This window comes from Dasypus novemcinctus, chromosome 26, assembly GCF_030445035.2.
Source record: "Dasypus novemcinctus isolate mDasNov1 chromosome 26, mDasNov1.1.hap2, whole genome shotgun sequence".
Lineage (NCBI taxonomy): Eukaryota > Metazoa > Chordata > Mammalia > Cingulata > Dasypodidae > Dasypus > Dasypus novemcinctus.
Window position 1 is genome coordinate 30,641,282 of NC_080698.1, and position 12,994 is coordinate 30,654,275.

Here is a 12,994-nt window from a genome sequence, read left to right on the forward strand (position 1 = left end):
CTGAGCAAAAATCTCAATAAAAGGAAAATAATACAGACACACATACATACACACACATAAACTTAAAAAAGAGTTTTATTAATATTTCTAAATTTTAAAGTAATTATATATCACTTAGAGGCATTATTAAATGTAAATCTTCTTGAATGACAATGTATTCCTTTAAAGAAAAAAGAAAAAAGAAAAATACCCTTATTTAAAGTACCTTTCAATGTTTTGGAGAGATTTGGCCTTGTTCGCTCTTCAATAGAGGTTACAGACTAGAAAACAAAATAAATATAATAGATTTTTAATGTAAAGCACATTAAAATGAAATTAAACTTTTTAAAATACAATTTTCTGGAAAAAAAAAAAAAACTGATCACCTGTAAGTAAAGTGTTCTATTTTTTCCCTCTAATGTAGCTGTGATGGCTGGAGATTTCATCTGCCTAAATGTAATCATAAGAAAGAAATATCAAAATTCAATTTTTGAAAGAAAAAAAAATCTACTTCTTAAAATTTTAAGATCACAAAAATGACTTTTACAACATCAACAAAAATCCAGAACACTTACAGAGACGCACTATTGGTTAGATAATCCAAAACCTCCTGTAGTTTAGCTGATGGAGAAAACTGAATATTTTGAGGAAGCTGGCTACAAGCTGGACAGTTTTCCTACATATATAAAACACAAGTCACAGTGGCATATGCACCAATACCAGTCTCTTAAATAATGAAATGAAAGTCAAATTGTTTTTTTAAACACATACATCCTATGAGCAGTTTTTTAATGCTTTAAAACGTACTTTTAAATAGCCCATTTTCCCCCAAATTACTCTGCTACCTAGTATTTATTTTCAGGCTTTACTACAAAAGATTTATAGTAAGTATGGTTCTGGAAGTTGGAAATAAAATACTTGGGATATGAGAAATTTCATTCGAATTTCTAAGCAGTAATATTTAAAAATCAAAGCATGCATGATCAAAATATTTTCATTAGTATAATACTACTAACCTTTCTCTCTGCTTCAAATGTATATGTGTATAGCCCATCTACATCATTGAATACCAAGTAATTATTAAGGGGAATGTATGCACTGTAATGAAAAAAATTTTCATTTTATATAATGAATCAGTTCAAAACATGGATTTACATACATATTAAAAATGAAATCCTTTACCTTGTGGCTATTTTAAAAACCTCAGTGGCACACACAGCTGAAGAGGAGAGAATAAAGGTGCTTTAAGTCAATGAAAATTAGACACTTAAAATCAGCAGCTTTAAAAAGTCAGTTATAAATGAGAAGAGATAGGGTGGCGGACTTTGCCCAGTGGTTAGGGCATCCATCTACCACATGGGAGGTCCATGGTTCAAACCTCGGGCCTCCTTGACCCGTGTGGAGCTGGCCCATGCACAGTGCTGATGTGCGCAAGGAGTGCCCTGCTACACAGGGGTGTCCCCCACATAGGGGAACCCTACGCACAAGGAGTGCGCCCCATAAGGAGAACCGCCCAGAGCGAAAGAAAGTGCAGCCTGCCCAGGAATAGTGCCGCACACACGGAGAGCTGACATAACAAAATGACAGCAACAGAAAGAAACACAGATTCCCATGCCGCTGACAACAAGGGAAGCGGACAAAGAAGACGACGCAGCAAATAGACACAGAGAAGAGACAACCGGGGAGGGGGGGAGAGGGGAAAGAAATAAATAAACAAATCTTTAAAAAAAAAAGAAAAGAGATAAATTTACTGTCTTAAATAGAACATGTTCATCCATTTCCCATAACTATTGAATAAAAAATAGATTATACACACACAATAAAAAATGCTAAAAAAGTAACAAATTTTCTATCTGTATCTAAGTGATAGAGTAATATTATATATTTTCCTTCCTCTTTGTTTAATGAATAGCCTGCTATACTGATTAAAAAGAAATGGCACTAAAATGTTCCCTTACTTCAGAACACTTTACCTATGGCATAATGGAAGACAAAAAATATACAAAGTCCAATAGCTTGAGTTTTGTTTTGTTATTTAACAGCAAAATTACATCACCAACTCAAGAAATATCAAGTTTCTGAACACCAGTTTTCTGAGATCAAGTAACTACAGAAATAGCAATTTAGTGTTAAGACAGCTGCATCAAAAACTAAAGCAAAAGGGGAAGCGGACTTGGCCCAATGGATAGGGCATCCGCCTACCACACGGGAGGTCCGCGGTTCAAACCCCAGGCCTCCTTGACTCGTGTATAGCTGGCCCACACACAGTGCTGATGCACACAAGGAGTGTCCTGCCATGCAGGGGTGCCCCCGTGTAGGGAAGCCCCACGCGCAAGGAGTGCACCCTGTAAGGAGAGCCACCCAGGGCGAAAGAAAGTACAGCCTGCCCAAGAATGGTGCCACATGCACAGACAGCTGACACAAGAAGATGACGCAACAAAAAGAAACACAGATTCCCAGTGCCGCTGATAAGGATGGAAGCGGTCACAGAAGAACACACAGCGCATGGACACAGAGAGCAGACAACTGGGGGGGGGGGGGGGGAGGGGGGCGGAGAAAAATAAATAAATCTTTAAAAAAATTAAAAAACTAAAGGGAAAAAAAAAACTGAACAAAATGAAGTGTTAGCCTTATATTCCTCACCTGCAATGACTGCATTTGTGGAAGCTACTGCAGGAATGATTCGTTTTACAACTCCTGGGGGAAAAAGTAATTAAAATATGATATTAAAAAAAAAAGATATTCTAAACTATACAATATGACTATTTAATATTATTGTACTATTGACTTTTTGGACTTTCAGGTCAGAAAACAAACTTGAATTTAACCATGAAAACAATCTCTAACACTGCTATCATTTTGTAGCATATTCAGAATCTTCAACAAGTTACAGTAGCAGAGAAAAGTAAACTCTTTCACTGAGCTTTATATAAAGGTGAAATTGTAACAAAATAATACTAGCTAATAATTATTGTGTTCTAGGCATAGTACAAAGATTAAATAAGATATTTTTCACAATATTCTTGTTAGTCTCATTACCCTGAATTTAAAGATAAGGAAAATGAGCCTGAGAGAAATTAAATAACTTGCCCACAATTATACATAACTGCTCCAAAGGGCATACTCTTAACCGATATATTATACTCAGTAAGGTTTACATAAAATAAGAAAGAATAAGAGTGACATAATTAATGCTCAACTAGTAGTTTCAGTCATGAGTCACAAAAATTTATAAGAGGAAAAAACTGTCCCTTATTATCTTTGTTTTGCTTTACAACCTGACCATGCAAAATGTTAAACATAGTTCTGTTTCTCTCTTGCATTTTTCATATCAATATTCACATACTAGGAGTGAGAAGTATAAATGACACAGCCCAATAAGAGCATTGCCCAAAGTCCCTGCCACCATCAACAAAGCTGGAGTGAGCAGGAAAGGAGGTCTTTCTGTTATAATATGAATAAGAAACGGACAAAACTATTGCTTCAATTACTTCACTTCTAAATTTGCTTCTGTAGTCCTGTCAAGGCCTTCAATCATCAAAAAAGAGATTGCGGCTGGGGCGGCTTGCACCCCGACGCTGACGGGGGGGTTTGGAGGGGTCAGCTGGCTGCAAAGGCGTCTGAGGCTGCGGCAGACAGCCTCAGAGGGGCTCTCAGGCGTGGAGGACGCGCGGCGAGGGGAGAAAGAATGCCGCGGAGACCAGGTCTGGTACGCAAGTCCGGTTTATTGCGGAAGGGGACATAGCTTTATAGGGTTAGGGACTGCGTGGAGGGATTTGATAGGTGCGGGCGGGTACTGCTTCCTGATAGGTGATTGTAAGCGGTTGCTAGGCAGAGGGCTGGCGGAGAGGTTTGGAATAGGGTAGGGGAAAGGGGGAGTGAGAGCTGGCCGGATGTTGGGCTAGGCGGGAGATAGAAAGGGGGAGGGCAGCGCCGGCCAGCCGTTAGCAGCAAAGGCCTAGTCAGGCGTGGTCACCTTATCTAGGCCCAGTGGGCAGAGGCGGTATCACTTCTTGCCGCACCGTTTGCTACTGTGGCAAGCCGGGCACCCTTCCTCCCACAAGAGATGAGACTATATACTGAAATGAGATTATATACTGAAATGAGATTATAGTTTCTGATCAGGACAAACCGAATTCATTTAATTCGGTTTAAATGAATATTTACCTGATCCTGCCAGATACAAAATAAAGCAATGTGACTTAACAAATACATATGTGGACTAAACCATCACATTTTGTTGGTAGTAACCTCGAAAAATCAAAAGGTGTATCAATCTAAACAACAATCAAAAAAGTCTCCTTTAGGACTGTATCAGAAGTCTATTATCTAAAAATATGAGTAGTCCTAGAATGCTGTATTCTAGCTTAGACAGTTAAGAGAACTATGGATAACGAATATGGTTAGAGAAGAGTAACAAAATTGAGACTTGAAATCGTGCAAGATGACAAAGGAATTAGTGTGGTTTAGGGCATAGGTAACGCTCTAGAGGAATCAAAATCACACGCCTTGATATGTTAAAAGCTATTACTTAAAAGGAAATTAGGCATTATATGGCACCCTGGGACAATATGCAGTCCAAACTAAGATATTTCTGCTCAATATATTAATTATCTAATAGTCGTGTCTAAATGCAAAATAGACTGTCTCAAGAGGTGATGAATTTCTCTTCGGTCAAAGATAAAATGGACAGTTCAACAGAGATGACTGAGGACCTTTCCTGAACCTGAGTAAATAAGACTCAACGATTTTATTAAATTCTCTTAGCTAAGAAGTAGTGTGGATTCTGGCGAGCTCAATTCCTTCCTACTTGGCGGCACCAGGAAAACTATTATTTCAAATACCTCAAATGCATGCTACTGTCTAAAATCACATCAAGTATTCCCCTCAAAGCACTCTCACCCTCTAAAAAAAAGGATCATCACATCTCAAGATCATATTTGATGACAATTCACTAACTTACCTTGAGTGAGTCTATATGTAACACCCCTAATATCATATTGTGATGCTCTCTCTAGTGATTTTTGGTAAATCCACTGAATATGATCAGGATCATCTCCATCTAACAGAACACCTTCTGTTTAAAGAAAAGAGAAAAACAGGGAGACAGAATTCAGAATTATATGGTAATTTGTTTCTTAATGTAAATTATCATCCAAATGCATAATGTGCATAGAATATATAAATTTATGTAATTCTAGATTATTAAATTAGGTTATTACCTCCAAAAGGCTGCTCCTTAGGCCACTGCAATATTCTGACATACTCAATACAGTGTTCTGGTAGCCTGGGCATAGATGCAATGGTGCACATGGGAAAATTAACCTAAAATCACAATTTATCTTTTTTAGTAGATTTTAAATGACTATTTTTAAATGGAACTTCTAGATAAGTTCTAGTTTATAACACTTTCTTATAATTCAACTTAGCCTTCCACTTACATAAACAAAACATTTTCCTACAATTAATAACACTTCTAAAACTAATACGGGCCATCTGAGTCACTTCACTTAAGTTGATTTGCCTATAAAGACAGGTTTTCCCTACAAGGTATACAAATTTAAGCTTTGTTAGACCATAAGGAGAAAAGTGCTGAATAGAGTCTCAAATGTGAGCACCTTGTTATGTTTGCCTGATGTTTAAATCTGAAGGTATAAAATAAAACAAAACAAATTCACAGATAAATCAATCCCAAGTATATACTCATTGTTCACATTTATAGTTCAAAACTCCAACTGTCATTTAAATGAGTATGTAGATTAAAGAGAACATCTTTGGGAAGATCTTTTCATAACTGTATCTTTATATCCCTGAAACAAGTAAAAGAGAAATTCAAAGAAAGTAAATTATAGTTCCATCCCAACATGTGGATTAAAGTAGATTATAGCTCTATACTAATACATGGCCTTATAGTTTCCCTTGGTCCCTACTCCCCAAACAAGAAATTAATATAAATGAATTATGAAAACAGCACTGTATCAGAATTACATAACATTTGGTTCATATCGTTTCTCAAATAGGGCAGAGTTTCATCTTTTATCATCTTTCTTACTGTAATTTTTAAAAATATAGTTACACCTAATTACCAATCCTAAATACTGACTAGACTTAGAAACCCAACCCTGGGATAATTCTATAAAACAAATGCAGATGACTTTCTGCTTACCTGTGGTGGATAAAGTTCCAGTGTACATTCTACACAAGCGGTCATTCCTGGCAGAATCACCCTGGCATTTCCTTTAAAACCTTCTGTTCCCCCATCTATCAAAGGGACAATGGAGCTTGGATCTAACACACCATCTTCATAATTTAGAAGAGATATCTAGGAAAATGATTTGAAGGGTTTAATGGGGAGCAGGGATAAGAATTAAAAAACAAGAGCAAGCTCTCAAATAATTCTACAATTGAATTGTGATATTGAGTACTAATGTATCAAAAATCAAGCTATTATGATATTAGTAATTTATGTCCTCATGTAAAATCCACTAATAATAAATACTGAATTACAGCATCTTAATCTGAAATTAAATAAACTCTGATTTTACAAAAATATGACATGCAATTTCAACTTTCAGTGTATTAAAGGCAGGAACAAGAACTTCAGAGAGCTATATAGAAAATAAGTTTGGGGAAGCAGACTTGGCTCAATGGTTAGAGTGTCCGGCTACCACATGGGAGGTCCATGGTTCAAACCCAGGGCCTCCTTGACCTGCATGGAGCTGGCCCACAGGCAGTGCTGATGCGCACAAGGAGTAGCGTGCCACACAGGGGTGTCCCCCGCGTAGGGGAGCCCCAGGCGCAAGGAGTGCACCCTGTAAGGAGAGCCGCCCAGCGCGAAAGAAAATTCAGCCTGCCCAGGAGTGGTGCTGCACACACAGAGAGCTGATGCAGCAAGCTGACGCAACAACAACAACAAAAAAACGAGACAGATTCCCAGTGTCACTGACAAGAATAGAAGCAGACACAGAAGAATACACAGTGAATGGACACAGAGAGCAGACAACTGGGGCGGGGGGGAGGGGGGGGGAAATGGGAGAGAATTAAAAAATAAATCTTAAAAAAAAAAAAAAAAAAGTTTAAAGACTTCCAGGAAGATGGTAGATAAGAAAGACACAGGACTCTCTTCTATCCCAGAAAAATACCCAGAGGACAATGGCCTAGAAAAAATGTTCTAGTGTTTAGGACACTAGAGGAAGGCTGGACACCACCCAGAGGAGAGAGGGGCACAGGGAAAAAATCTTGATGGAAAGACCATTGAGTAGAAGCTGCAGCTGCAGCCACCAGCATCCTTCCCAACCCTACAGGCAGACCAATTTAGAATTCTCTGGCCTCAGGCCAGCTGCTACAGACAGAGGGGACTTCAGGGATCCACCTCCCCAGTTAACAGGAGAGAGAGGGATGCAGCCTAAAGATGACTCAGCTTTCAGTCACAAATTTGGTGTGCTGTGTCCCACGAGCCCTTCCAGCCCTGGAGGGGCCACACCATTGTTTGCCCTGGGAGCTGGCACCAGACTAAAGAGATCTGACCCTCTCAGTCACTCTCTTTACTGACAGGGACTGGTTGTTGAGTTCACAAAGAGGAGTGGAATTATTTTCTGCCAGGGTAAAGGGAGGTGGCTGCCAGCAAAGGTTGGAGAACAGCCTCAGAGAAAGGGAAATTTATAGCCCTAAACTCCTATATTAAAATAAAAAAGAGAGAGAGAGAGAGCTAAAATCAAAGATCTAACTGAACTAGAAAAACTAAAAAAGAACAACAAACCATTCCCAAAGCAAGCAGAAGGAAAGAAATAATAAAGATTAGAGTAGAAATATACGAAATTGAGAACAACAAAAAACAATAGAAAAAAAAATAATCAAAACCAAAAGCTGGTTCTTTGAAAAGATCAGAAGTGAAAAAGGAAAAGTGACCAGTGAACCCAAAGAAATGAAAAGGATCATGAGAGGATATTATGAGAAACTATGCCAACAAACTAGACAACCTAGATGAAATGGACCAATTCCTAGAAACACACAACCTACACTGACTCTACAAGAAACACAAGACCTTAACAGACCAATCACAGATTTAATCAGTCATCGAAAATCTCTCAACAAAGAAAAGGCCAGGACCAAATGGTTTCACTGGTGAATTCTACCAAACATTTTGAGAAAATTAGCATCAATCCTGTTTAACCTCTTCCAAAAAACTGAAGAGGGAAAATTACCCAACACACTTTATGAAGTCAGCATCACCCTAATACCAAATCCAGCTGAAGATAGAAGAAAATTACAGACGAATCTCTAATGGACATGGATGCAAAACTTCTCAACAAAATACTTGCAGAGAATCCAAAAGCATATCAAAGGAATTATACACCATGACCCAGAGGGATTTATTACTGGTATGCAAAAATGGTTCAATGAAAGAAAATCAATTAATATAATACATAAATAAATTAAGGAAAATAATTATCTCAATCGATGCAGAAAAGGCATTCAACAAAATCTAGCATTCTTTATTAATTAAAACACTTTGAAAAGTAAGAACAGAAGGAAAATTCCTCAATATGTGAAAAACCCACAGCCAGCACATCATACTCAATGGAGAAAGGTTGAAAGCATTCCCTTGTTCCTTATCAGGAACAAGACAAGGATGCCAACTGTCACCAGTTATTCAGTATTGTCGAAGAAGTTCTAGCTAGAGCAATTAGACAAGGAAAAAAAACCACATCCAAATAGAAAAAAAGAAGTCAAACTCTCACTATTTGTGAATGACATGATCCAATATTTAGAAAATTCTGAAATGTCTACAACAAAGCTACCTGAGCTAATAAATGAGTTCAGCCAAGTGGCAGGATACAAGATCAACACGCAAAAATCAGTAATGTTTCTGTACACTAGTACTGAACAATCTGAGGAGGACATTAGGAAAAACTTCTATTGCTATTGACAATAGTAACCAAAAGACTCAAATATCTAAGAATCAATTTAACCCAGGGGTTCTTAACTAGGGGTCTGTAAACTTTAATTGAAATTCAAAAAAACATTACTTTTCTGGTAGTTTTATGGTCCTGGCTTTTACATTTAGGTCTTTGATCATTTTGAGTTGATTCTTATATAGGGATAGGGGTCTGCTTTCATTCTTTTGGTTATGGATATCCAGCTCTCTCAGCACCATTTGTTGAAGAGACTGTTTTATCCCAGGAACATGGACATGGTAGGTTTGTCAAAAACCAATTGGCTATAGAGGTAAGGGTTTATTTGGATATTTGGAAATCACATATTCAATAAGGATTTAATATCCATGATACATAAAGAGATGCTACAACTCAACAATAAAAAAACAAAAGAGCCAATTTAAAAATGGGCAAAAAACTTAAATATTCATTTGTTCAAAGAAATACAAATGGCAAAAAAAAAACATGAAAAAATGTTCCACATCACTAGCAACTAGGGATATGCAAATCAAAGCTACAATGAGATATCATTTCATACCTATTAGAATGGCCACTATTAAAAAGACAAAAAACTACAAGTGTTGGAGAAGATGTGGAAACACAGGAACACTAATTCACTGTTGGTGGGAATGGAGAATGGTACAGTCACTGTGGAGGACTATTTGGCAGTTCCTAAAGAAACAATATAGATTTGTCATGTGACCCTGCAATACTACTACTACTAGGTATATACTCAGAAAAACTGAGAGCAGTTACATGAACAGACACCTGAACACCGATGCTCAAAGCAACGTTATTCACAATTGCCAAATGACAGAAACAACCCAGGTGTCCATCAACCAATGAGTGAATAAACAAACTGTGGTGTACACACTGGATGGAATATTACCAGCTATAAGAAGAAATGAAGTTGTGAAGGCTATAACAACATGGATGAACCGGAGGACATTATGTTGATTGGAGCAAGCCCGGCACAAAAGGACAAATACTGTATGACTGTGCTACTATGAACTAAAGATATTGTATAAACTCATGGAGTTAATAACTAGAATATGGGTCACAGAAAATAGAGTTAAGTTTAGAGAATGGAAAGCTGAGGGTTAACCCGTCCATAATTGATAAAAAGGTCATTTGTTAATCTTTGGAAATGAACAGAAAAGGTGAAAGCACAACGTAGTGTTTATAACTAGTGGTGCTATTAAATGAGTATGACAGCGGTTGAAAGGGAAAGTCTAAGGTCAGGTATATTACGAGAAGGAAAGCTAAAAAATGTGGGACTATATAGCATAGTAAAACCTCATGTGAGGTAAGAATATGGGTAATAGTGCATACATGACTGTTTTACTTTGAAACTGAACAAATATAGGTTAATGTTACAAGATGTTAATATCAGGAAAAAAAATAGTATGCTAAGTGGAAGAAACCAGACACAAAGTACTATATATTGTATGATTCCGTTTATATAAAATGTAAATATAAATCAATTTATATAGATGGAATTGGATTAGTGGTTATGTAGGGCTAGAGAGGGATAAAGGAATTGAGAGGTAACTGCTAAGGGGTGTGGAGATTTTTTTTTAGAGTAATGAAATTACTCTAAAATATTTTGTGATTATGAATGTACAACACTTTGATTATACTAAAAGCCATTGATTGTACACTTTTGATAGACTGTATGGTATGTGAATATATCTCAGTAAAACTGCTTTACAAAAATAAAAATAAGTCTTTACCAGCATGCCATTTATCCATCTTCTGGCAATGATAGAATCCAGTCCACATACAATAATATGAAATTCTATGAGGGAAAAATAATGCAATTTTAGTTTTTTAAAAAAATGCAGTTGCTCAAAATAATTCACACTTTCAGAAAAACAGAAAAATATATTTCATTATAGTACACATACATGGCTCTTAATCCTTGAGTAATCTTTACTCAAGTCAGTAGTAGCTAATAGTGTCAATTAGAAAACAGTGTCATTCTCTTTTCAATCAGTCAACAACTTTACTGGAAAGCCAACACTAAGAGACAGATGAAAGCAACTAGGAATATTTGGAAAAGTATAACTAAAAAAGAGTAAGAAATTAGTAAGAATTTCAAATGGATAACTTACGTCGATAGAAAGTGTCATTAAAATCCTGAATCTTGTTGAAATGCCTGAACCGAAGTAAAGGAACTCAACTGCTGAAGTTTCTAATTTCTAAAATGAATTTAACAATGCCATAAGGGAAAACTATAAATGTATGTTTAAAATAAGAATTAAGTCGTCAATGTTTAAAGCAGGAGAATTCAAGGAATCTGACAAAATGAACACAACCCTACTTGACAAAACCATTTTTCTAACACTCTTCCCTCTCCCAACCACTGAAAGCAGTTTCTCTCACCCCTGAAGCTTCACATCACTATATTTAGGTCTCTGCTAAGAATCACATTCTTTACTTTGCTTTATTTATTTTTATATAAAACCATAACCTCCACGATGGCAAAATACGTGCCCTCAATTATAGGCACCAAGCAGGGATTTGATAAACATTTGTTTAATGAAGGAAAAACATTATAGTTCCTATTTAGCTATGTGGTTGCAAGAGTTACTACAAAGATCATGTCTTTAAAAATACAGATGATTTCAGTATCTTTTTCAGTTGATAATTTGTTGTTTGGCTTTTGTTTTCAGTTTTTGCTGGAAAGGATAGGTATAAATTTTTCTTTCCTCTCTCACTTAGCTCAGTTTCCCCAATCTCTCTCTCCTTTGACCCAAACAAAACCTATCAACAATTTTCCTATCACTAAAGGCTGCAAAGGGAACACCTTTCAAAAATTGGCTGTGGTTGTGGATCAATCATAGCACTTAACATTTTAACTGCATATGTCTACAAAAGATATATTTTAAATTTTTCTAATGAAGAAATTTTATGTTTAATAAAATACAAATTATATTGCTTTTCTAAAATTTAGCAGTTCATTAGATCTTTTGAGAAAAGCAAAATGGAGAAAGAAAATGGAGATGATATATAAATATGCTTGTCCTAGATTTTTAATTTCTATAAATAAAGCTATGAAAAATAAATTCAATTCTAGCCCTTACCCATGCAAACCTTTATTTTTTGAATGGCAGGCAAGCAGGAGACATAACTGCAGCTAGAAAACCAAGTCAAAAAGAGAACCAGAGCAAGCACTGGAAGAATGGCAATAGGGGAACCAGGAATAAAACCAAAATAGGAAGTTGCAAAGACAGTAGAGAGGTCCTGTGTACCTTTTACCTGGCTCCCCCCAATGGCTACATCTTAAATAACTATAGTACAGTATCAAAAATGAATGTGACAATGGTAAAATGTGTGTGTATAGTTCTATGTCATTTAAAAACATATGTGGGGTGTAGATGTAGCTCAGTGGTTTGAGTGCTTGCTTCCACGTATGAGGCCCCAGGTTCAATCCCTGGTACTACCTTAAAAAAAAACAAAAAAAAACCCTCACATATATACATTTGTATAACCACCACTGCAATCAAGATATAAAACAATTCTATCACCAGAAAGATCTCCTTTGCGTACCCCTTTATTGTCATACCATACCCCTCCCCTTCTTCCTCTTTCTTACCCCCCCACCCCACAACAATCACTAATCTGTTCTCCATTCCTATAATTCTGCTATTTCAAGAATGTTTTATAAATGGAATCTTACACTATGTGACCTATAGAGATTGGCATTTTTCATTCAGCATAATGCCCTTAAATCCATGTTTCATGTTTCATTAGTTCATTCCTTTTTGTGGCTGAGTAGTATTCCATGGTATGGATACATAGTTTGTTTAACAGTTCACCTACTGAGGGACATTTTGGGGCTATTACAAATAAAGCTGCTATAAACATTTAAGTACAGGTTTTTGAGTAGACATAAGCTTTCCTTTCTCTAGGATACATGATCAAGAGTGCCAATGATAGGTTATACGGTTTAAGTGCAAATTAAGTTTTTTAAAGAAATGGCCAACTATTTCCCAGAGCAGCTGTATTACTTTACATTCCAACCAACAATGTATGCATGATCCAGTTTTTCCATAACCACCAGCATTTGATATTAT

The 12,994-nt window shown here is 36.5% G+C and overlaps 1 protein-coding gene across 3 annotated transcripts in view; it reads right to left on the reverse strand.

Annotated features, from left to right (window-relative positions):
* UBA3 (ubiquitin like modifier activating enzyme 3) overlaps window positions 1-12,994 on the reverse strand; it is a 31,806-nt gene that overhangs the window by 824 nt on the left and 17,988 nt on the right. For all 3 annotated transcript variants that reach the window (XM_071212155.1, XM_071212156.1, XM_004483336.5), the window contains 11 exons: window positions 11,030-11,073; window positions 10,649-10,713; window positions 6,146-6,301; window positions 5,202-5,304; window positions 4,943-5,056; window positions 2,623-2,676; window positions 1,162-1,198; window positions 996-1,077; window positions 555-655; window positions 366-429; window positions 206-260 (listed from right to left, as the gene is read on the reverse strand). In XM_071212155.1, the coding sequence (XP_071068256.1) occupies window positions 206-260; window positions 366-429; window positions 555-655; window positions 996-1,077; window positions 1,162-1,198; window positions 2,623-2,676; window positions 4,943-5,056; window positions 5,202-5,304; window positions 6,146-6,301; window positions 10,649-10,713; window positions 11,030-11,073 (875 nt within the window). The remainder of the gene's footprint in view (window positions 1-205; window positions 261-365; window positions 430-554; window positions 656-995; window positions 1,078-1,161; window positions 1,199-2,622; window positions 2,677-4,942; window positions 5,057-5,201; window positions 5,305-6,145; window positions 6,302-10,648; window positions 10,714-11,029; window positions 11,074-12,994) is intronic.